General features: G+C 46.1%; 1 protein-coding gene across 2 annotated transcripts in view; it reads left to right on the top strand.

Annotated features, from left to right (window-relative positions):
* The window catches only part of astn1 (astrotactin 1), a 195,131-nt gene that overhangs the window by 110,940 nt on the left and 58,815 nt on the right, over positions 1 to 25,376 (top strand). For both annotated transcript variants that reach the window (XM_028976985.1, XM_028976984.1), the window contains 2 exons: positions 10,546 to 10,650; positions 14,197 to 14,385. In XM_028976985.1, the coding sequence (XP_028832818.1) occupies positions 10,546 to 10,650; positions 14,197 to 14,385 (294 nt within the window). The remainder of the gene's footprint in view (positions 1 to 10,545; positions 10,651 to 14,196; positions 14,386 to 25,376) is intronic.

The following is a 25,376-nucleotide window of genomic DNA, read 5'->3' as shown; positions in this document are numbered from 1 at the left end:
CTGCATTTGGTGGTCCATTTGTTTTCTGACTGTGTAAAAGTCAATTCAAAATGATAGGGAGTGATCACCTTTATCTGATATGTTTAGATCCTGAAGGGTCAAGTTCTATGAAGACTGGACACCACAGCACATAACAATCACTGAATGCTTGATGTTTAAGAAAAGGCTGCAACTTATGTCATATCATTGGACGCTGAAACACCTGACCCCTCTGGGGGATTTTTGAGAGATGGGTAATTTGCATAATTTCTTTTCTGGTCGTTTGGGGAGCTCAAAAATAAGAAACACACTACATTGTTCTGTCACGGAGTGACGCTCAGAGTAAGCAAGTGGCCTTCTGCCGGCAGGGTTAAATCTTGGCTGCTTGTTTCTGTTTGGGGGTCCTGTCCAGGTGTTTTGGTTTGGAGCCGATTAGGTGTATGGGGGATACCATTACTGGGGTTTTTAAAGGTTTTGGTGTAGCTGTTTTTGTTGTTTTGTTTGAGGTTTTTTTTGTAGCATATGCTTGTAAATATTTTGGGGTGTATATTTTGTGTTCTTGTTTTCTGTGTTTAAGAATGTTGAAGGTTTAATTTGTACATTGTTTTGAGAGCGAGAGAGAGAGATAGAGAGAGACTTTTGATACTTAGTAGTGGTTATTGGTGCAGGACCACATGCTTTAGCCTGCCCTAATTAGTCTTTTGTTTTCTGTGACTTTCGTTCTTTTTGTGTTTGATTTATTTTTGTAGCACACTTCTGTTTTTTCGGTACATATTTGGACAATTTTGGGGAAAAAGGGTAAAATAAATAAAGAAAGCACTTTTTTATATATATTGGGGGCCTCTCTTTTTGACTCCTGCCACATGTGGGTTACAAGGGTTAAACTGAACAATTAACCTGTGTTACAAATTCAGATTATTGTTTGTGAGTAACAGATTTTTAATAGAAAACTAAACATCCAGGTTACTCCACCCTCTTTCCGTGTCAGTAGTCCAACTCTATTTGGGCTAGTTTCATGGGGGTGATCGGAGCCTAGTGGGTAACACACTCACCTATGAACCAGAAGACCCAGGTTCAAATCCCACTTACTACCATTGTGTCCCTGAGCAAGACACTTAACCCTGAGTTGCTCAAGGGGGAGACTGTCCCTGTAACTACTGATTGTAAGTCGCTCTGATAAATGCTGTAAATGTAAATGTAATGTGGCAATCCACTGCTTTAAAAAAGTGAAAATGCAGTAGTTTTACTTCCCTTTGCTAAACACATTTTTGTATGTTGTATTTTTATGTCTTCAGCAAAGAAAAAAAAATAGGACAATAGTCAAACACAGTGAATTAGTTGCAGTTTAGCATTTACACACGCACATATCTTGAAACAATGTGCAGCATTTTTGCAGAAAGCCATGTCAGTCCAACATGAAAGTGAAGTGATTGTCATTGTGGAACACTGCAGCACAGCGCACGGGTCACACAGCGAAACGTGTCCTCTGCTTTTAACCCATCGGCCTTGGTGAGCAGTGGGCAGCCGCGACAGGCGCCCGGGGGGGGCAGCCTTTGCGGACGGTGCCTCTGCTAAAGCAGTAAAAAACGCTGAAGGGCTACCTGCAGCGCGGTAACAGAAATACTTTTTTCCTCCAGCTGCGAGGTCCATTAGGAGAATTCTGTCTTTGACAGAACTCGATGCAAGTTCTGTGAGGTTGCCAGCCCCCTTTTTCCACTTTATTATATGGACTTTGTCTTCATTCGTCTTTATTCAGTTTGATTGCCCACACCTGTGTTCCCTCATTATGTGCACTCACCTTGTCTGACCTGCTGCCTGGATCTCAGCCTGGTTTGGGGGTCTCATCCATTTCGATTTGTGTTTGTTCTGCTCATTAAATAAAACTGTTCACCTGCACTTGGCTTCTACTGACTTTACCTTTGGAAATAGTAAATCACATAAATATAAATTGAACCGGCTGTGTGTTTTTACACATTAAAACAGTGTAAACCGAGTTAAAAAACTTTTTTTATTGTGAAGTTAGTCTTAAATGTAGTTATTAATGACCTTCAAATATTAAATTGTTTCGTAAACCTGTTTCTGAAACCTGCACATAGCACATCTATTTCTTCTTCTGTTCTAAAAAGTGAATTTCTGCAAAATGTTCTCACGTTGTGTAACTTTTCTTCATGCTGCCCCAATTTTCACATACGGCCTTAATGTGTCAGTGATGTGATCAGTTTGGAGGATCCGAGGAAGAAGGACAGGAAAGGCACCTGAATTGGAGCTGGCTGGCAGCCGGGGGTAATTGGGTGTGGGACAGGCATGTGGTGAACAGCTGAGGAGCTGTTGGGGGTGTCGTGCCGTTGCCACCCTCCCTTGTCGGTGCCAGGGTCAGTGTATTTGTCACTGTGTCAGCAGTCCGGCAGCCTCCCTCCCAACCCGCTCAGGGCACCGCATTCATCTTGCTCTTCATCTTTGGGTTGGAAGTCATTCATCATGGACCTGAGGGCCCCATCAATTATTCCAATGGGGAAGGGAGAAGGAGGAGAGGCTTTGAAAGGCAAATACATCTTGATTTAATTAGAAAGCAGGTAAAGTCCACAGCACTCTAAGCAGATTTCCTGCTGGGATGAGGAGGGGAAAGGATTGTCTTTACCTCTCTGTACAGATTGTGATATAGCTGCAGGAGATGGATGGATTGGTTGACAGATGGATGGATTTTTTCAGTGCAAAAGGCACTCCTGGTCTTTTTTTTTCACTTCTTTCATGTGTTTGCCACAAAGGCACGTGTTGTTATGCTTAATGTGATTCTCGTCTGTCTGAATAGGAAAGGCGGAGGCTCCGCTTTAAAATGTAGACGTAATGTGCTGGGAAAAAAAACCCAGCTGCACCTTCCTGGCCTGTCAGTTATGGTAAAGCCAGTACATCAGCAGCACTGATGATGAGCAAGGAGTGGAAAGGCATGTAGAAGGTGGGGGGAACGTTGGTAGAATTCGTCATGCTCTAGCAGGCTTGGGAATGCCACTCCTGATGGGAAAAGTGAACGTGGCAGGGTTTGGATTTATAATAATCCGATAAATCCAATCAGCATTTAGACTGAAGTCTGGAGTTCCTGCTGGACTAAGACAATTGTGGATCGTGTCAGATTGGATCCTGGGTTGATATTGAGTGGACCGCCAGGCTGGAGTTTGGCACTTAGACACTTATATCATAGGTGATGCGTGTAGTGTGTGTGCTAGCTAGACGATACTGAGGGTGAATTCACTTCTCTGAATGCTCCAAAAAATGGCTTTGTTCAAGTTTTATTTTAAATTGATATTATCTGAGGATGGTTTTGCTATTGGACTATCTGTTTGAGGCTTTGTGTGTGTGTGTGTGTGTGTGTGTGTGTGTGTGTTTGATACTGTTTTTTCATTAGTTGTATTTCAGTAGAGGATCAAGGATATGACACTCTGAAGTTACTCTGAGTTGTTATTTATCTGTGGTAGTGCACAGCCAAATCCCAGAACAACCAAGGCACTTACCTCTCACCGAATCAATTTACCATTTACAAAGCATGCAGATACAATATTGATGAATGGCACAAATTATTAATCCAGACAGACATGTACCATTTCTCTGGAAATCTGAAACTTTTAATAGTGATATAATGAGTTAAAATCGAAGGTTATGAATATAAAATAAGTATAGTTATATTATATTTAATCTGGAACCTTAAGTATTCAGATCCTGGCTATAAACAAAAACTCAGGGGAAAGTCAAAGCTTTGGGGTGCTGCACTCGTGAAGGCAAATAATAGGCAACAATTACAAAGCAAAATTGCTGTAGCTCTGTATGTTTTGCTCCTGAAACGAAGCGGGGATGATATATTGCGGCGTCCTGGTCTCTGAAAGAGAAGTGCTTGTCTTCGGGGTTGTTTAAGTGATTGATTTGCCAGACAGTGGCGTCTGAGGTACAGCAGACCAGTGCCTTGTTCTCGCGGGGAGCGTGGGCATTGCTTATGTACCTTTCTGTGAGTGTCAGTCGCCGTCCTTACAGGCAAGGTTACGACACATAGGCAGTGCCGCATAGCATTGTATCACTGTGTATAGTTTTATAGGCAATGTACAGTTAGCTTCAGTCTTAATAGGGGTGGTGTGTCAACACCTTGTTTTGGGTCAAAAGTCGACTCATGAACGCAATGGGACCTATTTTCAAAATGGTGAAGAACTGCTTGGTAGTTGATCTTGATAAAAAGAGACTTACTACCAATTTTTTTGTCACCCAGAACACAATCTTGGCCTTACAGGTCCAAAGTCAAGAGTTCAAATCCATGCCCCTGGTTAGTGTGCTGCGTTCCTCATGTTTCCTCATCCCTGTGGTGTGGGATTCCTCTGGGTTCTGTGGCTACCTCCTGCCATCCAAAAGCATGCACACCGGTCTGGCCCTGGGTGAGTCCCCACCCTGCGCCCAGTGTCCTGGGATGGTCTCCAGAAACACTTGCCAACATAGGGACCGTGAGTGAGTGAGTAAGAAAGAAATCATACCTGTCAGTATGTCACATGCACAAACATAATAAAAAATTGTGTTTCTTTCTTGTTTTATGAATTTAAGTAAACACTCAGGATGTGTTTGGTCATACAGTTCTGAACAAGCCCAACGCTTAGCACATAGTGCCTAGTACTGTACTTAGTATGCTTAGTATGTTGAGCCCAATAACTCAAGGGGTGGTAGTAGCCTAGTGGGTAACACACTCGCCCAGAAGACCCAGGTTCAAATCCCACTTACTACCATTGTGTCTCTGAGCAAGTCACTTAACCCTGAGTTGCTCCAGAGGTTTGTAAGTCGCTCTGGATAAGGGCGTCTGGTAAATGCTGTAAATGTAAAAACCATGAGGGAGTGGTTAGATTTTTGGTCAAGGATTATATGGCACTTTACATTCCCTGCATTTCAAAAACCAGATTTATATATATATATACACACACACACACACACACACACACACACTGTATATATTTTTTTGCAATTTTAGATCATATCGACCCAACTGTTATAAAATCGTGGGCTGACTTTTCAGGTATTTTACCACCCTGAGGACATTAGTGTACATAGTAATTATTCCCCAGGGTTTTGGACTTTGTCATTGAATAAAAGGATTTCTCTCTCAACCTTTCAGAAACTTTGTAGGCCCTGCTGAACAATGGCTTTTTGGGAATGACTGAAGGTAATCAGCAGCACCTCAGGGTAACTTGAAACAATGTGGGAGTGTCTGCGATGCACGCTCAGCTTCATTTGCATACCCGGACTAATTGCCTGGCAGTGGCGGAGACCTTGTTGAACACAGACACCGCTTCGCTCCACCCCTCTCACTGCTGCAGGGCGCCATCGGCTGCTGCAACAATTAATTGTTTGCTTTCTAGGGCAATTAGAGTTTACAGGGGTGCATATTCCATTAACTGGTTTTACTATTCAGGCTGAACCTGCTCCCTCGTTCTGGAGGTAATTACTGTGTTAACGGGAATCTGGGATGAAGCTTACCCATGCATGCACCAGCTACGAATCACACAAACAGGGGTCTTTCCCGCCCCACGGCCACTGTGCCCTCTTTTCGTCAGTGAGCTTGTGTGATGTTCACAATCTTCAGAGTCTATTGCTTAATGAATCATTCAAATTTCTTGTATCTAGTACTGGGCATAAATTTACTTGACAAAAATGTGGTATTTACATATATATAATAAGAGCAAGTCAGTAGACCCCAATTTCTGGCTAACATGGAGGAAAAGCATGCTCCATTAAAATTCAATTTTAGCAGCAGCCCTCAATGGTAATCACATTTGGGGTTTAATTTATTCTTTGACGCTGATTAATTACATAGAATAGCTGGAACCATTTCCTGCAGTAAATGTCAATTAATTAGCTGACAACATTAGACGTGATAATTAATACAGTAGGGGCCTCTACATGGACACTTCAGTCTTTAAGGGTGGTCCTGGCTGTGGCTGGCTTCACCTCCAGCATCTCAGCTTTTACTGTGTGTGTGTGTGTGTGTGTGTGTTTGCAGAACAACATCCCAGAGGAGCAGCTCTCCCTTTTCTGCTGATCTGGAGGCTGCTCACCGCTTGTGAGCATTTGTCTGGTGTGAATGTCTGCCTGGCGCCTAGGCCACACACTCTGACAAGGCCTGACTGATTCATGCCGTGGCTCAGAGGGTCCTTGCTCCCCAAGTCCCTCTCAATTAAGATAGCAGCATATGGCTGCTGACCGCTCGAGCACAGAGGTGTGTCTGGAGACTCTGACCCATCGTTCTTTTCCCCCATCGAGGAAATTCAGGAGAAGAGGGCAGAAAAGTGTTTCACTATGGTCTTTTTGGAAATGTGCTGTCTTCATGCTGATCTTGATTTGGTTTTTAATCTGCTGTTGTTAAAATGGTTATTATTCCAAAATCTCCCATTCAGATGTGCAAATCATAGAATAAAGCTGATTACTCTTAACTTTGTTAACAAAAACAAGCCAAAAAGGCCAAAGGAAATTTTCAACTCTTTAAATAAGGATTTTTAGAAATGTTACATTTTTATTGGCCAGTGTTTTTCCTGAAGAACTGTCTTTCTAATGTACTTCCTGGCATGGATTTTTATCTACATCCCTGAGGATTAAATGCTCCTGTGTGTCATGCAAAGCAGGGTGAGGAAGGAGGCACAGAAGTGTGACAAACGATAACGGCAAACACAAAACAGCTACATTAACACAGGCCCAATGCAAGTAGCGCTCCTATTCGACCCAAAATAAACCGACACACATGTGAGTCTTAAGGATTAGTTGTCAGTACACCTTGTTACCGACTAGGCTACTGTCACCCTGATGGCATGGCATCACTCTATGCTGTCCCATCATAATTCATTAAATGTAATGGCTTTTACAAAAGAAATGTGAACTTTCTTTAAAAAAAAACTTTAATAATAATTTGTCCCCTTAACTGGCTAAAAAAATTGTGATTGAAAAAAGCAAAAGACGGATGACCGTGGTGGTAGAGTAGGGCACAGAGCACTGATTCATGATCCGACCGGAGGAAATTGCATCAGCTCATCGATGGCTCCACTGGAGTTTAAGGCCGAGAAGAATTGGTGCGTCGTGTCAGGAAGAACAGTGCCAGTGCGCATTTGCTCCTGATTAATCCTGGTCTTAGGAGGGGAGTGAAGACTCATCACGGCCCACAGTCCACCGCTGTAGGTGCATGTCCACAGCTGATCTATGACAAAGTTCTCTTTTTAATCCAGTTAATGCTCGGGATGACACCCCGCTCCGCGACGGCTCGCGGAGGTTATATTGTTTCTCCGAGCCAGAAATCCAATTGTGCTGCATCTATGCCATGATTCAATTTGCTGTGTCATATTCCCTGCCCTACCATGGGTTTTCAGTCTACCGAAGTGCCTGGGTTGTGGTAAGCCTCTATTAAACCTGGTCAACAGTATACATTACACTTCAGCCTTACCCACCTCCCCAATTCTGTAATTCGGGGATCCACGGTTTCCCCCAAAGTTCACTTTGGACTTTAAGCTGTCTTATTACTGTATTGTTGGCCCATTTCCCCCCTGTTAGATTCCCATTAGATTAGCTGTAAAGATGGAGGTAAGTCCCATTTTTCCATCTTCCTCGCTGTACTCATCGGTTCTTTAGCTCATCCGGTGGGGAAATGGAACAGGGGCGCAGCTCTTAATGGGAGTTCATGAGGCATAAGATGACTTCCACTGCTGGTTGTCGCTATGAATCTTCTGCCGAGGGGGCTGTGAGCGGGGGGGAGATTTGCCCGCACCACTGTGAGTTATGGGCTCACCAGGGACTGTGCCAGGGTGGAGACGTTTCGCACTAAGCTCTGCGGTTTGATATGCAGATCTCCAGCTCATATGCGCTTGCACTGATGAATGCGGTAGAACTCACAGTGGTGTTTGTTCTTTGGGTCTTCATATTCAAATTCATTCTTTTTTCATATTCTTTTGGGTTGAGTTCTGGCTGCGTTGGTTCTGCATTAATTATGCCACCACCTAAAGGCACAGGGAAGAGTGGGACAGACATGATTGGAGTCTGTGCACTTGTGTTTGTGATGTGAAGTTCGGTCATATTAATCATCCGAGAAGACAGTGAGAGCTGAGCACTCATGGGGTAAGAGGAAGCCGGGCGTCTGAGGCACAGGGTTTTTAGCTGAGAAGAGAGGAATACGGACGCTGTGCTCTGTGTTGGGGGATTGTTATTAATCTTCAATCTGACACGTACTGCTTTCATTGGCTGGGGGAGCAGTGTATTTTTTTGGCTGAATGGGGTAGACACTTGGGGTGGAGAACGTCATGTGAACAGTGTGTTAGGGGCCTTATTCACCAGTTTTGAATAGTAAAAGAAATGGTTTCTGGGAGAATACAGCCCCCCCCGTTGAAGTCTGGGCAGGTGATTCATGTGGTTTTGTGGGTACAATAGGTTAGGTTATTTTTTTACTTTTATGTAACTACCACTTGAAGTCATGCAATATTTACATGCAATATTTTTTGTTAATATATTATTATTGTTATTAATAGTAGAAGTTGTAGAGGTAGCTAAAGTTTTGCTTGTAAATCCCAGATTAATAAATATCACATGGAGAATTTTAAAAGAGTTTTTTAATTTCTTATTCAGATTTTGATGAAACGTAACCATCTGCTAGTTTTAACCCAGAGCTGCTGTGTTTTGATGTTGGGCAGCTAGAGGAGATCAGGGGGCATAAAGCAGATCTAAATATAGGTATGATTTATTTCCTACATTGATAGAATACAAAAGAAAAGATGCACCCAGGGCAAAAATCCTGCATGCTACCACTGGCTTCTTTACCACTGGGCTCCATCAGACGTAAAACACAGCCACCGCCACACTGAAAGCAACCTAATTTTAGACCTGCGCTGCGCCACAATGGCACTTACCCCCTACCTCTCACAGAGGTATCAGCAACAGGAAGAAAGTATGCTCTACGTCCCATCAAGGCAGCTGTTGTCTCAGAACTCAGCAGTGATTCTCTCTCAGCTCCTCTTTCACCTGATCAACAAAGAAAACCTCACATCTCCACTCCTTCATTAACACAATACAACACTGCCTTTTAAAACCTCCCGCAACAAAATGATTCCCGCCGATCCTTCGTTCCATTCACTGTTGGGGTGCCGACCTCTAATCCTTCTGGGTGTACAAATGTGAGACTTTTTTTTTTTAAAAAGCCGGTGTATAAATGTGAATAAAAGACTTGGTTGACCACAAGGAAAATTATTTTGTTTTGGATTGACTATAACTGTCAGTCATGCTGCCTCCATAGCAAATGCATATGAAACAGGGGTTTCAGAGACAGTAGGAAAACATAATTATTTTTTACAGGACAACCACAAAACATAACCTTCTTTGTTGGAGATGATTAAATACTTAAGATTTGGTTTTGATATTACCACAAACTGCAAAGTGTTGTTCTTCAAATATCGTGGTAATGAAGGTTCCTGTCACTATCACACTACCACAAAGATTGGAGGTGAAAAACCGTGATATTTTGTGAATGACACTTTCTGTGCTATACCGTGTTTCTTGCTACTTCTCAGACCCAGATAGTGCAGCAGAGTTACACAGCAAATAATTTTTTGGCTTCAGATATCTACCTGATGTGTTTGACATGAAAGGTGGGTTATAGTGATGTATGGCTATAGTTCCTCTTGCAGCTCAGCGTGGCTGACAGTTGCTATAGGTGACGGCATGATTGATGACCAGACCTGGGCCTACATATGGCATTATGAGGGAATTTAACTCTCAGCCTAACCACAGGCAGAGCAGACTCCCATCTGTTTATTGGGATGACAAATAATGTGTGGCCTATTATAGCTCACTCACTCACACCCACACACACACACACACACACACACAGAGTTCTATGGCTATTCTAAGCAGTAGCAGCATGACCATCATTCATTACCTCGTTTGTGTACTGTGGGAGTTTCTTTCATATCCAACAAAACAGCTGAGCTTTGTCTACCCTAAAAAGTGCAAAGAGTGTTTGTACACAAAATAAAAAAAAAAGGTTGTGAATTAATTGTTTCTGTCATGCATGGCAGGCATTGTGCATGCTGCTGATGTATTTATTTCAGACACACGGTCGCAATGGGGCCGGTTGTTTTTCATCATCCCCTGCATGACTAGCATAATGGCAATGGTTCAATTTCCATAAGAAAAATCATCCTGCAATGACTTAAATGAAACAGCCTTATCTGTCCAGGACCTTACAGCAATGATTTATGTACATGATGTCTGAACCTTTGTGTGAGATAATGAGGCTCCAGCAGCATTAGCTGTAAGAGTTATTACCTGATGGGGTTAATATCAGTTGCATGTGAAAAGAAATATATTTTCAAATTAATTAATTATTTGAAAACCATGCAATGTGATTATCTGGATTTTTTTTATTTTACATTTTGTCTCTCACAGTTGAAGTGTACCTATGCTGAAAATGACAGACCTCTCTCCTCTTTTTAAGTGAGACAGTTAAACTGATGAATTGTCTTCATTCATATGTATCTCCATTTGTAATGTAATGCTATTCTCTTATTCTTCCAGGAATGGTCAACTACAGTGAAGTGTCTGGGTATCCACTGGTCCAGCACTGGAAATTGCGTTCCATTCTGTACCACGTCAAGCTCAACCAGTGGACCCTGTCTCAAGGTAAACGCTTACCATGCATTTTACCTCTCTTCCTTCACCCAAATCCCAGTCAGCTCTTCTGTACTCGCACAGGTCAGAGTACGGGGAGGGCTGAGGAAATGTATGGGGAACTTAGAGACCTCAGTTGATATCTTGCATTTTGCACCAGTGAGCTTGGTTGCTCCATCTCCTTTAATGGCCGACTGCGCTGATGTCCCCCCACAGATTTGGGTTTGACTTGGGTGGTCATGCAGGTCTATCAGAATGAGATCGCAATGGATATGATCTTGGGAGGGAATTTTGTTTTTGGCACAGCAATATCAGTTGGAAAGTTTTGTTACCTGCGCTCGTCGACCCTTAATTTCCCCCTGGAGTGGAATATCTCTTAAACTAAAGACTGGAGGTTAATGAAGAGTATGAGACAGGGGTGGAGATATCATGGTCTTATATCATTTTTGATTAACTTAGGTCCATAATCGTTTCATACAGAGTGTCATAGTTTTAGTCAGTTAAACTTTTAAGTGGAGGCAATTGATCCAGTAAACACAATCAAATGGTGTCTTATTTTCTTCTCACCTTGCAGGATGTATGTACAGGCGTTACCACCTTGTATCTGTCTTTTTTTGCCCATCATCTAAAATGAATTGACACAAACTGTGAATATTTTCAAAAATGTTATTAATAGACCGTAGCTTCTGAGATGTACTCTGTTTATTTTGGGTATTTAGATTTCAAGCAGGGATCTATGAACATGGCCTATCAATATTAACACTTTATTTAACAATAATAAGAAAACAATATTTTATTAGATATTTATGTTCAATTTGAAGTGCAAATACCAGAATACATAACTATAAGCATAATTTCATTGATGAATTATAATTAAGAAATAGTCTGCTGAAATTTGGATATTTACTACTTTGGCTTTATTTTTCAAAATGTGATAGTAAGGCGGGGATTCAGAAGGTCATCCTGTTAACTGGGTTTTTCAACTCAACAACATTCAGAAATTGTATTTTATCAAATCTGACTGCCATCTGACTGCCATCTGACTGAAACACCTCATTCAGTCAATCAGGTCTACAGAATCAAGCACAAGTAAAATTTTATCTACTCATGTAGGCTGACTTGTTCTTGCCTCTGGATATCACGAAAATATGCAGTGTAACTGAACTTGATTAGCTAGCTGAAAATTTGTTCATTATAAAAAAATGAAACATGAAAAACAGAGTCTCCACGTTTTCTGGACTGTATATACAAAATTATGAGTTATCAGCATAGGCCTTAAGTGCTGATCATGTAGCTTTAAAATAAATACTGTTCAAAAGATCCACAAACAGTTATAACAGAATATAAATATGGATACATAATTCATTCTGGGTGCACTTGTGATTTATTATGCATGTACCGAACTGTCCTAAAAATATTCTTTAGAATGCAGGAATCCTTAATGCTAATACAGTTTTTTAGAATTTTAGCAGGTTTGGTATTTACTGCTAGATATTCTACTAAAAAACAGATACCACTGGAATATGAAATGTGGTCTAAAATGTTACATCACATATTGTGTTTTTTAGAATCGTTATCTCGCAACAAGGAGCCCTGGGTTTGAGTAGTGGCATGTGTTCTCTCTGCGTGGAGTTTGCATTTTCTTGCTGTGTTCACAAGGATTCCCTCTGGTGCTCAGTATCCCTCTCATCATCCAAAATATGTTGGATCAATTGGAAATGTTAAATTGGCTGTAAATAGGATGCGGGTTAAAGGGAGTCTGAGCAATGTTTTTTCAGGGTGCAGGAACTGCTGGCCATGGCATTGGATGGATGGATGCTATTTACAGTCAGCATTACAAATTACTTTTGCTGAATTCACCTCTCACATTAATCTATTTGATGAACTTTAGGAAGATAGTCATTGAGCAATGAAAGGCACACAGCGATTCATTTTCGATTGCAGGTATGTACAGAGACAGAAGCGAGAGAGCGGGAGAGAGAGAGTTCAAAACTGCAGTTAGAAGTAAAGCCAGTAACAGAGAAGAGTCTGACATATGTCTCCGACTGAAAATCACAGCCAACATGTCAAATTACATTACATTTATTAAACAATGCTTTCATCCAAAGTGTCTTACAAAGTGTCTGACGTCATGGGAGACATGATGGTGTGCAGTTTGAAAGAAAAGCATGCAAAGTGTGTGACTGTAAATCGGGGTAATTATGAGGTGTATATGTATGGGGAATGCTGGTACTTTCAGATATATGAGAGGCCCTATAGGACATTATCCATACCTGGTCACACATACAATACTATACTCTTTCACAAAAACCACACCCTGTCATTTCTTCATAGTGTCCTTTATTTACTATTATACTCTTACACAGATCTGTCTGTTACGCACACACACCGTCTCTGAGACTTGAGTGTTTAGGCTGGTTACAGACCTTACCTCTGTTACAGGGGTGGAAGGGCAAATTGTGTTCGCTAAAATTGCAATCTCTTTAAGAAAAGGGATGTATGTCCATCCTAAATGTAATATAATTTAAATGAAATTTAACTTAATTTCAGTTAACACTTTCAACAGCCTGCGCAACAATTGGACACCTTAGCGCGGGAGTGGATGGGGGCGTTGTTAGTAGCTACCACGAACAGCATGTAGGATGCCCATGACGAGATGGCCATGGATGTTTAGGCAGCTCAAAAACCTGGTCATGTCTATAAACATAATGTATTTTCCAGGTCCTGAAAAGAGGCCATGTCCAGGGAAAAGAGGATGTCTGGTCACCCTAATGCTGCCGGTCCATCTCTGAAGAGCCACCGCAGCGTTAGATGTTTTTTTTTCATAGTTTTGATGTGTGTCTATGTCTTTGTTCTTTGATTTCAAAAATACAAAACCCCATTAAAAAAGGTGTTTCCAAACATTTGTGTACATTGTTGGGTGCTCTCCCAACAAAGCTCTTCATAGCCAGTACCCACACCAACAATTTCCTTGTGTGCACTGTGTGCTGTCTTGGAGTGTTTCACAATGACTATTTCAGCTACATTGCCATGTTCTGCTCCAATTCCAGCTCCATGTCACCTCACTCCATCCCATTTGAGCTTACGAGTTCCCAGGACAGAACAACATCCCAATTTAGGAAGACCCTCTGCCCTACCCCTATTTGTTTAAAATGTCAAAAAAATTAAAAAAAATTAAATGATCACCAGCTCATAGTGATTGGTTTTGCTTTGGACAGTCATGACAGTCACTATTGGTGGCTTCCATTATAATTCCAAGCAACAGAGATTTATCAAACTTGAAAAGTGTGTCCAGTGTGATCATTAAACACAACGGACATTTCAGGGAATCCAATCAATATCCCTGCTTTACTGCATATGTTCTTGTAGAGGTGAGCATCTCCTCCCCACTCCACCCCATCAACTATACTCTCTCGGCCTTTTATCTTGCTAGTTAAATGGAAGGTAAACTTTAATGCAGCGCGTCCCAAAGTCGATATCCGGTGTCCTCGTTTTTCCTCATTTTCACTGGAAAGGGCTGAGTAATCACTGCTTCCTCCGTTTTTTTTATTCCCCCAGCATTCACTTCGGCCATTCACTCTCTGGATGGAGCCACTACACGTAGTGACTTTGTTTCAATCCTGAAAGAGTTCGGGAATCACTTCATCCAGGAGGCCGTGTATGGCTTCGAGGAGTCTTGCACCATCTGGTACCCGAACAGACAGGTCCAACGGCAGCTGTGGTTGGAGTATCAGGACATCAGCAAAGGTAAGTGATAAAATCCCATCCAATATCTTCAATCTGACACTTAATTCTTCAACTTTCTGGTACACGCGGACTGCTTTGATTAATATGTGAGTGTTACAGAATTGTTCCAACTGCTCTGAAGTTTAAATTTTATACATGGACATGGTGTCTGGTGGATAAACTACAGCATGGCCTCACTCTGGGGAGGTCAGGATAAACCTTTCCTGCTATTAGTGGAGGAAGAACTTCTGGCACAGATACCAGGGGAAGCGTTACCGGTCAGCTTGCCAGCTAATGTGGGTCAGTGTGTTCTCTGCCTCATCAAGTGGTCACCCTTAAGTTCCTGAGACCTAGTTAATGACTCTGCCGCACACACCAGAACTCTGGATTTAGCTGTGGACGAGGCTTGCTGTCAAATCTAAATGAATTCTGTTCATTGTTGGTCATGAGTGAGGGTCACTGGGGTGTGACAGACAGGGTGAAATGGAAGGTTTTTTTTTAAAGAGTAAAAGGTGGTGGTCACATCAGGTGCCTTTTTGGTAAACGAATCTGCCATAAAGAATTTGAAATTGAAAAGCAGTGGGAATGTAAAAATCAGCTGGGAACAGAAATCTCTTCCTATCATGGAGGTGTGACTCAAGAGAAGGTACCGAGTGTGGTCCCTCTGTTTAATTCTCCACCAATGTACTCAAGTTATGCCAGTATTCCCTATGCCTGACACCTCCTACATCACTGGAAAGGTTCTCCTAGGAAGCTTGAGACTTCCCACCTTATTTATTAATATAGTTTTTCTTTTTTCTGCAAGAACGAACGGATGCTTCCAATGTGTCACACTCCCAGGTTTAGGTTGCCAGATCCTGTGTGTTTAGAGGTAATCGTTGGTCGACTAAAAGGCGAAGTACATTTACATTTAATGCGCAGGTTATTGAAATGGCGGGCCAGTCAGCCCTTTACCCGTGGTTATTTTCCCGACATACACAAAGGCGAATAAGTAATGGGCCCTCTCCTCCCACCGTCCCGCTCCACTTACTCCGGTGCCATTGTTTCCTTTGCTTGGATCGACCACTCGGCACTTTCCTCCAAGGACATTGGCCTTCCCTCTCACTCTCCCTCTCTTGTCTCAGAAACGTTAGTGTGGATGTGACGGATGGCTTTAAATGATTGAGTTTTCCAGCCCAACCTGAACACTCCATTATTCTTCATTTTCCCTCATGCTGACATGGCCCCGTACACCACCGGACCATTAAATACAGAGCGCCGCAGATAAACTCCGTAATTCAACAGAATGTTGTGTGGCTTTGTCATGTCGTATCACTCAATGACATTCTAAATTAGGAAGTCTCAAATTATAACCATCCCAGATGGCACCGGCGCTCTGTCGCAGGGTTAGGGAAAAAAAGGGAAAGTGAGAAAACTGCACAGGGCATCCATTGAAGGCAGAATTAGTGCCATTTCTCCAGTGTTTTGGGTAAAGGTCCTGCTCTTTGAGTATGGGTAATGAGATCACTGGAGAGTTTGGTCATCCATGCAGTTGCCCTCGCCCCAAATACCAGAGTCTCACTCGGTGTGTGCGTGTGTGCGCTGGGGGTCGGTGTGTGCATGCATCCGCACCAGCTAATTTTTGCTTTTTCTCATGGAACTGCATTTCTTCATGTTACTCTGTGACTCTTGAAACATAATATAATGAAAAACCCAAACTTCAGAAGAAGTGTAGGAAAAACAGAATATTTCACCAGTTAAAATTAACTGTATTAGCCCTAATGCCCTGATGGTCAATTGAAACTGAATCTCAACTGTCGAAACTGCACAGCTAATAACAGTGGAAGAAAAAAATATATATATAATGCACCTAAAAAATTATCTTAATGTAAAAACTGCACAGCCAGCGGTGGACAACTGGGCTGCACCGTTCGGTCAGTGCCATCACCAGTGAGATTATAGCAGCAGCCATTAAAAACATGTTTTTACTTAGATTTCTAGACATTTTGCTCAGTATGCCGATACTCAGTTGTGTAGATCACCTGAAATAAACAGAAGTGTTGTTTAAGGGCCCGGAGACCTCTCCAGTTTCCAGAGGAATCTCTCTCTTTCTCTCTCTCTCGCCTCCTTTGTTCCGTGAAACAGTGCACCGCAGCACTCGTCCAATCAGAGCTGTGATGAACTGATTTGTGGCGTAAATTGCCCATGTTGTGTGATATTGCATAATCCACTATACACAGCCAGAAAGTGTTGAGATCTAGCAACATGCTCTGCTCTGATGCAGCCAGTTACAAAGGTGTAAAAAAAAAAAACATCCAAATATCCTGTAAGCTGCATTTGTTTCCTGGTGCACCTCTGGAATTTTACCTTATGCTCTCAGTGCCATTTTACAGCATGAAATAACCTTTTTTTTATGTATTAGTCAGTCTTAAAGATTATGTTTTTTTTGTCAGACATGGTTATGCTTGCCATTAAATGTGTGGACATGTCTGTTCTAGATTCCTTTTTATTCAGCTCGCACTCACTTACCCATCAGGGTCCGGTCTTACACGGTTCACCTCAGAGCGCTGTTCCTCTAGAACCACTGCAGTGAAAGAGGAATCCTTAGTTCTTGTTTTTGAGCAAGTCCCATTGTTTGTCTTAGTTTTTTCGTTCTGTTGAATAAATCTTCAGTTGCTTTCAATTGGGTCCTCGCCTTGCCTCCTTCTTCGTGGCGTCACAAAGACAAAGAGTGTAGCACATGTTCAGAGTATGGAGCCCTAATAGCACATCTAGTTTGACTTCTGCATTTATAAAATGGATATAAACAATAAATGCCTGTCCATTTCGTGGTGTCACTTTCCCGTCTAGGGGATAGGGAAACGTGGACAACAAACGAGAGGGATAAGTGAGGCAGGAACACACACACACCCAATCCTGAATCAATATGTGTTTATTTACAATGTGCATATGTGAAACAATCACCCAAATCCTGGAGATCTGCACGAGCGAGAACAACACACACGTCCAATCGGCAGGGAAAAGTGACTATCACCAACACCACACTGACCACTTTAATTCTTAACACAGGTTTCTCTAGCTTCACAACAAACACAACACCAATCTCCTCTCTGTCCTCCCAGACTGATGGCTGAAGCAGTCCTTAAATACCCCCCTCTGCCGGGTTAATTAGTGGACAGCACAGTCAATCTCAAGTCTCCACCCCCTCCAAGTGAAAGTGAAGTGATTGTCATTGTGAAACGCTACAGCACACCACACGGTCCACACAACAAAATGTGTCCTCTGCATTTAACCCATGACCCTGAGTGAGCAGTGGGCAGCCATGACAGGCGCCCGGGGAGCAGTGTGTGGACATGGTGCTTTGCTCAGTGGCACCTCAGTGGCACCTTGGCGGATCGGGATTCAAACCGGCAACCTTCTGATTATGGGGCCGCTTCCTTAACCGCTAGGCCACCACTGCCATCAGCCTAAAAGGGAAACGCTTATCAAACAGAGCACACAAACCACAGTACGGCCCAAAGGACGCAACACTTGGAGATAAGGAGCTAGTTATTTACAAAAACGCAATAAGGAATGACTGTTAATGACTATTTTACTAAACAAAGCTTTAAAAGGAAGCGGCAAATAAGGACGAGGAATGGATCTCACACTTTCTCTTTCCTGCATGATTTAGACACACTTCAGCTCAAATTGCAGATAATCAACTACATAATTATTTAATTCAAGAATCACAATTTCAGATAATGAATGTGACATTAGTGACGAGCACTGAGCACTAGGCACTTAATAATTTAACTTTGTTTTGTGATGAGGAATGCAGAATAATCTTACATGCATTTATATGTGTCTCAGTCTAAAACTGGAAATTTTCCTACACTGAGGATGTTTATTTATTTATGATATGGGGGGAAATATTTTATTGCCTCCCGAGCAGCTTCACAATAGTTGGTATGAATTTAAGGGTTCCACGTGACTCCTGCAGCAGCAGCAGCAGCAGCAGCTCTTATCCACGCTTCATTTCCTATCCTTCGGTTGGCTCGCTACTGCTCTCAGTTCCTCTGTCCCTGCGCTGTCCGCAGTGCTGAATCCATTTATTTGACTTTGTTGCACTTCTGAACACAAAGTGAATGCTGTATTAACATCAGTGAACCTCAAAGGAATGACATTGTACATGGATTTGTCTTTATTATGGTCGTAGATCTCTGCATGCATTTTGCCAGCTTCTTCTGTTTATTTGAGGAGTCTGTCTATGCTGAAGGAAATGGGTCATCACCTTTCTCCAGGACAGCGTGTTTCCTCTGTCTCCCCGTCTGTTCGCTCCTGCACTGGGTTCTGCTGACAGGGAGGTCGGAGGCTAACAGGGAGCACAGCCAAAGCTCCTCACCACACATGGCCTCGTCAGGGGTGAGATTTTCGCCTCTCAACAGAGCGAGGCACATGCAGACAGAGGGATCCGCTTCTCTCCGACTGAGGATGGAATTCAGGTCACGGAGGGAAAGGGAGAGAGAGACAGGCTTGATGAGGAGGAGGGCTGGACGGAGTCTTGCTCTCAGTGGCCTCCAATGCCACGCTGTTGCTCTCAGGAGCTTCACCTTGGTCGGTTCCCCCCGCGGTGGCGCTGCCAGGCGGCCTGTGGAGGAGTGGGCTGATGAATGTGTTCTGGGTGTTGTTCTGTGAGACAATTAAAGATAGTTTGAGACAGATGTTTCCACTTGCAGAGCCACGCAGCAGAAGGTGGGGGTGGTGGAAGGTTGTGCCACTTTCATCACACTTGTCATATATAAATAACTGCTGCATTGCAATTATCTCACACACACACACACACACACACACACACACACACACGAGTGTGCTATTTTTTTCCGCTCAAAGTGTAAAACTTTTCCTCATTAAGGATAGAGTGTCATTTAAGCTAGTGTTAAGAGGCAGAAAATAAATGCCTCCGCTTAGACCTGATTTTTATCCTCTGCTTTACATACATAATTCTCTGAGAATCAGCACAATAGACAGCTTCTACTTGGTATTCGGTAACCTAATTTTATACATTTATTCAATGAATACAAAAAAGGGGGTTACTTATTTTAACAAAATGTATGATACAGCATATGAGACATCTTTTTGGAGATTCTTGTGTTGACTAAACTACTCTAATTCAAAATAAAAGGCACATTGTCAAATGAGTAACAGTGGTTTTAAAATGGAAAACTTAGATTGGATTGTTCACAGTGTGTGCCACATTATAATACATTCATTGGCATTGGGTAAAACTGATAAGCATTTTAAATATTGAGTTTTTTATGCCCTTATGCCTTTATTACATCTTTTATGTGGGTTCTGTCAGTGAAGTCGAGGGCAATACGATGCATTGGGGAATAACATACTTAGAGGTGTACTTAGAGGTGTGTTTTGGGCATAACATAAACCAGTCAGGATTGCGTGACACTTCACCTTCACACAGGAGCATGATCTCTGGTGGATTTGCTATTAAAAAAAAAGCAGATTGGTTTTCAGCCGGGGAAACGTACCTGGTTGTGTGTGAAGTGAAAAGTACATCATGCATGGCTGTACAACTGATACCACCGACGGGCAGGAGACGTGTGCAATTTTGAGAACAGGGGCACATGGTGAGAAAACGTGAGGTTACTTGACGTAACCCCGGTTCTCTGATAACATGAGTGAGGTATCTCACTATGGGAAACGCCCTCAGCGTGACCGATCGCGGAAGCACCAATGACACCACGTCCGTCGCAGACGGACCAATGGCAGCTGCACCCCGGGAGCCCCGCCTCCCTATATCAGGTGCCGCCGCCCACCGGAACGGCCTTCTCTAGCATGCTCTTCCCCGTGCCAAAATGCAAGGAGGGGAAGGCAGTGAGATACCTCACTCATGTTATCAGAGAACCGGGGTTACGTCAAGTAACCTCACGTTCTCTTTCAAACATTCGCTCGGTATCTCACTATGGGAAAGATATGGCCAACTCCCGTATTGCATGCTTTCCGAAGTACCTCCGTCCGGACGCACACGGAGCCGAAACAACACTAATCAGCGGCACCGACACTAAGCACAGCGTGCGCAAGCGGCGGGGCCGTGACGTCGAGTCGGTAAAACCTAATAAATGTGTGTGGCGTAGCCCAGCTAGCAGCAGCACAAATATCACGTACAGAAACACCCCTGAATAAAGCCCAAGAGGTAGCCGTGGCTCTAGTGGAATGAGCCCTAAGCCCCTGCGGGGGCGGGAGACCCCGTGCATGGTAGGCCATGCCGATAGCCTCCACCAGCCAGCGCGATAACCGCTGAGATGAAATCGGCTTACCTCTGTATGGAGGAGCCCAGGACACAAACAGCTGGTCACTCCTCCTGAAAGCTCTGGTACGGTCCGTGTAAACCCGCAAAGCACGTACCGGACACAAACAGTGCAGCCTCCGATCTTCTTCTGAAGTAAATGGAGGGGGGTGAAAAGCGCTCAGCTCCACAGCGCTACAATTATAAGCAGAGTTAACAACCTTGGGAACAAATGCAGGGTTAGGTAACAGCACAACTCTAGCATCGCCCAGGCCGAAGTTCATACAAGAAGGATGAACAGAGAACGCATGAATCTCACTCACCCGCTTCGCTGAGGACAGCGCGAGAAGCAAAGCTGTCTTGAGGGTCAGGAGTTTCACACTCACTTGTTCCAGAGGCTCAAAAGGAGGTTCTGAGAACATCTGCAGGACCAGGGGCAAGTCCCATGAAGGGACGAAAAGCTGACTAGCCGGCCGGAGCCGGCGGGCACCCTTCATAAAACGGCGCACGAGAGGATGCTGACCAACAGACGTGTTGTCAAACCCCACGTGGCATGCTGCTATAGCAGCTAGATACACTTTAACAGTGGAAAATGCCCTGCCCTTGTCCAACATGTCCTGCAGGAAACATAACACCACAGTAACCGAACACACAAAGGGCACAACCCGCCTCTGTTCGCACCACTGTTCAAAAACGCGCCACTTGCTGTCATACAGTGTGCGCGTGGATGGAGCCCTGGCACTCTGGATGGTGGTGATCACCCTGGCAGGGAGACCAGCCGCGTCCAAATTCAGCCTCTCACGGGCCAGACCCACAAATTCAGCAGACCTGGAGAGGGGTGGAAAATCTCCCCGCGCGCTTGTGACAGAAGGTCCCTGCGCGGCGGGAGCTGCCAGGGCTCGTCCCACAGAAGCTGAAATATCTCCGCCAGCCACGGCCTCCCAGGCCAGCGGGGGGCCACCAGCAGGAGAGTCAGACCGCCCTCTCTCACTCGCGAGAGTGTGGGGCAAATCAGGCTCAGGGGTGGGAATGCGTACATCAGCGCGTCCGGCCACGGGTGCGCCAGCGCGTCCACCCCCAACGGCGCGTCGCTGTCTTTCAGAGAGAAGAACAGGGGACACTGCGCGTCTCCGCGCGAGGCGAAGAGATCTACGGCAGCCCTGCCGAACCTCTCCCAGATCTGAGTAACCACCTGAGGGTGGAGCCTCCACTCGCCGTACAGGGGGTTCCCCCTGGAGAGGAGGTCCGCCCCCGAATTCACCAAACCCGGCACATGCGTCGCACGCAGTGACGCAAGGTGCGCGTAACTCCAAAGAATTAATCTCCGCGCCAGACCGTGCAGACGGCGTGAGCGCGTCCCGCCCTGCCGGTTGACATATGCCACCGCGGTTGTATTGTCCGTCCTGATAAGAACATGACCGCCCCGCAGGTGGGGGAGAAAATGCACCACAGCGTGAAAAACTGCCAACAGCTCCAGGTAGTTTATATGGGCGTCCCGAAGCCGTGACGGCCAGAGCCCGTTGACCGTCCTGCCTTCGAACACGGCGCCCCAGCCCGTGAGGGAGGCGTCCGTGGTCACCGTCTTCCTTACGGACACGACACCCAGTGGCGCGCCGGACAAATAATTGCCCGCCCTCTGCCACCAGCGGAGAGCCGTGAGGCAGTCCTCCGAGACCGTGACAGAACGGCCGAGGTGCCGACGGGGACAGAGACGCAGCGCTGACACCCAGCGCTGAAATTCCCTCATGTTCAACAGTCCCAGCGGGACCACTGCCACAGTAGAAGCCATGAGCCCCAGCAGGCGCAGGCAGGTCCTGAACTGGACCGCTCTGCCGCTGCTGAACAGACCAACGCACTGTTTTAACGACAGTACGCGTCTCTCGGACAGTGAAGCGAGAAAAGACACAGAATTTATCTGGAGGCCCAGATATTCTACGGTCTGGGACGGAACCAGTGCGCTCTTGGCGTAGTTTATACTGAAACCCAGGCTGGTGAGGTGGGTCACCAGCGCTTCCGTTTCGTGCACTGCCTGCTCGCGCGATCGGGCGCAGAGCAGATAATCGTCCAGATAAGCCAGAACCCTGACGCCCGAGGATCTGAGCGGGGTCAGAGCTGCTTCTATACATTTGCTGAACACACGGGGCGCGAGGCTCAGGCCGAACGGAACCGTGAGAAACTCGTAAGCCACACCGTGGAAACAGAACCGGAGATACCGCCTGTGGGCAGGATAGATTCCGATGTGAAAATACGCGTCCTGCAGGTCCACTGTAGTGAACCAGTCGCCGGGACGAACCGAGCGAAACAGGCCCTTGTGAGTGAGCATTCTGAATCTGAACCGCCTGAGGTGTTTGTTGAGAACACGCAGGTCCAGAATAGGGCGGAGCCCTCCGTCCCGCTTTGGAACCAGGAAATAGCGAGAATAAAAACCCCGCTGCATTTCCTCCATGGGGACGGGCCTTATTGCCCGTTTGCTCAGAAGGGAGGTTATTTCTGCCTCCAAAACCTGAGCGGCATCCCCAGTTGCCAGCGACGAAACCACCCCGGTGAACGCGGGGGGACGTGCCGCAAACTGCAGCCTGTAACCTTTCCCTACCGTCGCCAGGACCCAGGGGTGAACTGCGCATGCGCGCCAGCTGTCGAAACGGCGCGCAAGGGGGTTCATCTGCCCCACCAGCGGCGCGTGAGCACCATCTGGTGGAGGCGCAGAGGCATGACACTCTCCACTTAAGTTTCGTTTTTGTTTGTGCGGCTGCGCCCTCAGCCCTAGGCGTGGATGCGGCAGCGCCATTTTTAATGAACCCTGAGAACGGCAAGGGGAAAATGAACAGGGACAAACCCGCCTTACCCGCTCCACTCTCAAGCTCGACCGAACGAGCTGAGGGGAGGGCGTAAGTGGAAGCACGATGTGAACTGGTGCTTTGGTCCTGCAATGAAGCGGGGGAACAAAAGTGGCCGCTGAACATTGAACAGAACGTACTGCCGACGTGCACACCGTCGCCCGTTTTGCTGGGGGAGGGGCGAGCGTGACGTCGGTCAAGGGAGGGGGGAGGCCAGAGACCACGTGGTGCTGGCGACGCCCCTGGTGTGAGGGAAACGAATCCCTAGGTCTGCCGGCGCTTCTTACCGCTGGGGGGAGGAGCCGGGCGGTGCTGTGCAGCGACCGCCGCGTATGACGGCTTTGTCCCCTGTCTGGAGCTGGTAGCCCGGTGTTGAGCTCGGGGTTCAGCTGCCCTCCCCGTGGCCCGCGGGCCAGGTGACCTGAAGTCAGATCGGAAACCCCGGTGTTGAGGCGGGGGTCCCGGGCGGGGGGGCGGGGGAGGGGCGCGCGGCGCCGGCTTGCGAGGCAGACAGAAGTCGAAGGCTTCTCCTTCTTTCTTCTGGAGATCGCATCTCTGCCGCATTGCCTCGACTGTTGGGCCGAAAAGGTTCTTACAGTCCACCGGCGCGTCGAGAAATTCAACCTTCTCCCGGTCGGTGAGACTGGATAAGTTTAACCACAACGAGCGCTCACCCGCGACGGCGAGACCCATTGTACGGCCACAACTCTGAATCGCGCCGCGTGAAGTGCGCAGATTCAGGTCTGAGATCATGCAGATCTCCACCCAGGTCGCTGGATCGGGGTTGCCAGAGTCCAGCTGCTTTCCCAGCTCCTCGAGCAGTTCGGCTTGGTACGCCGTCAGGAGCGAGGTCACGTTTAGCGCCCTGGCGGAAAGCGCGGAAGATTTAAAAATCTTCTGATAAATGGACGCGGTAAAGCGATCCATTTTACCTGGGAGCGACGGTCCTGTTGACGAAAATGAAGCCCTCCTGGTCGGGTGGAGGTGATGAGCCACCGAAGCCTCGACCGTGGGGGGGCTGGAGAGCCCCAGCTCCTCCATGTCGCCAATATCCAAACCCGAGTAGCCCTTGACGGGAACGCGGTTAGAAAAGGGTTTATCCCAGGACCGTCTGACCTCGGTCACACACGCAGGCACCGCGGGAAGCGATTGGCTGAATGCGGGCGGACGAGAAGGGAGTCTTTTCCCGTCGAAAAAGTCCCTCTCAACCCCGAGGTCACCACGGGGGGCTGGCCATGCAATGCCCAGCTTGGCCGCGGCTCTTTTACACACCTCGACCAAACCGAAGTCCCCCGTGGAGGGCTCGCTGCCCTGAGCGCTGGGAGGTCTAGAGGGCTGCGCATCCGGGAGAATGGCATCCTCGTCGTCCTCCTCTGGCTCGTCTCGGAGGAGCTGATCGTCATCCTCCTCCTCGACGTCCGCCTCCTCCCTGTCCGCGAACACGTGCTCGTCGAACAGCGGGGGCAGCATAGGGGACTCGACGTCCATTATGTCTGCCCAACTCGTGGAGGCGCGGGGTGGAGGGGGCTTTGAGGCGCCCTCCGCCGCGGTTTTAGGCAGCAGACACGTGTCGGCGCCTGTGGACGCGGCGATACGTAGCCTCCTCTCCAGAGTTTTCACCGACATGGCTTTGCAGTGAGCGCAGCCATCCGGGTCCGCAAGCGACGCCCGAGCGTGCTTCACCCCCATACACGTGATGCACATGGGGTGCGGGTCCTTGCCTGAGATACTGAAACCACAGGCAGCGGGGCAATAGCGGGACACGACGCCCTTTGTCCCGGAGGACCCGGCGGGAGAGGGGCTGGCCATTAGAACCTGGTGAGAGCTCCAAATGGCCGGGGACACTCGCCACAACGCGTTAGCGTCGAATTGAGTCCTTTCGCTTTATTTCTGCTTTCCTACCCCTCGCCTTG

This window comes from Denticeps clupeoides, chromosome 4 (genome assembly GCF_900700375.1).
Source record: "Denticeps clupeoides chromosome 4, fDenClu1.1, whole genome shotgun sequence".
Taxonomy (NCBI): domain Eukaryota; kingdom Metazoa; phylum Chordata; class Actinopteri; order Clupeiformes; family Denticipitidae; genus Denticeps; species Denticeps clupeoides.
The sequence above is the reverse complement of the archived record's forward strand: the minus strand, read 5'-3'. Positions and strand labels throughout refer to the sequence as shown.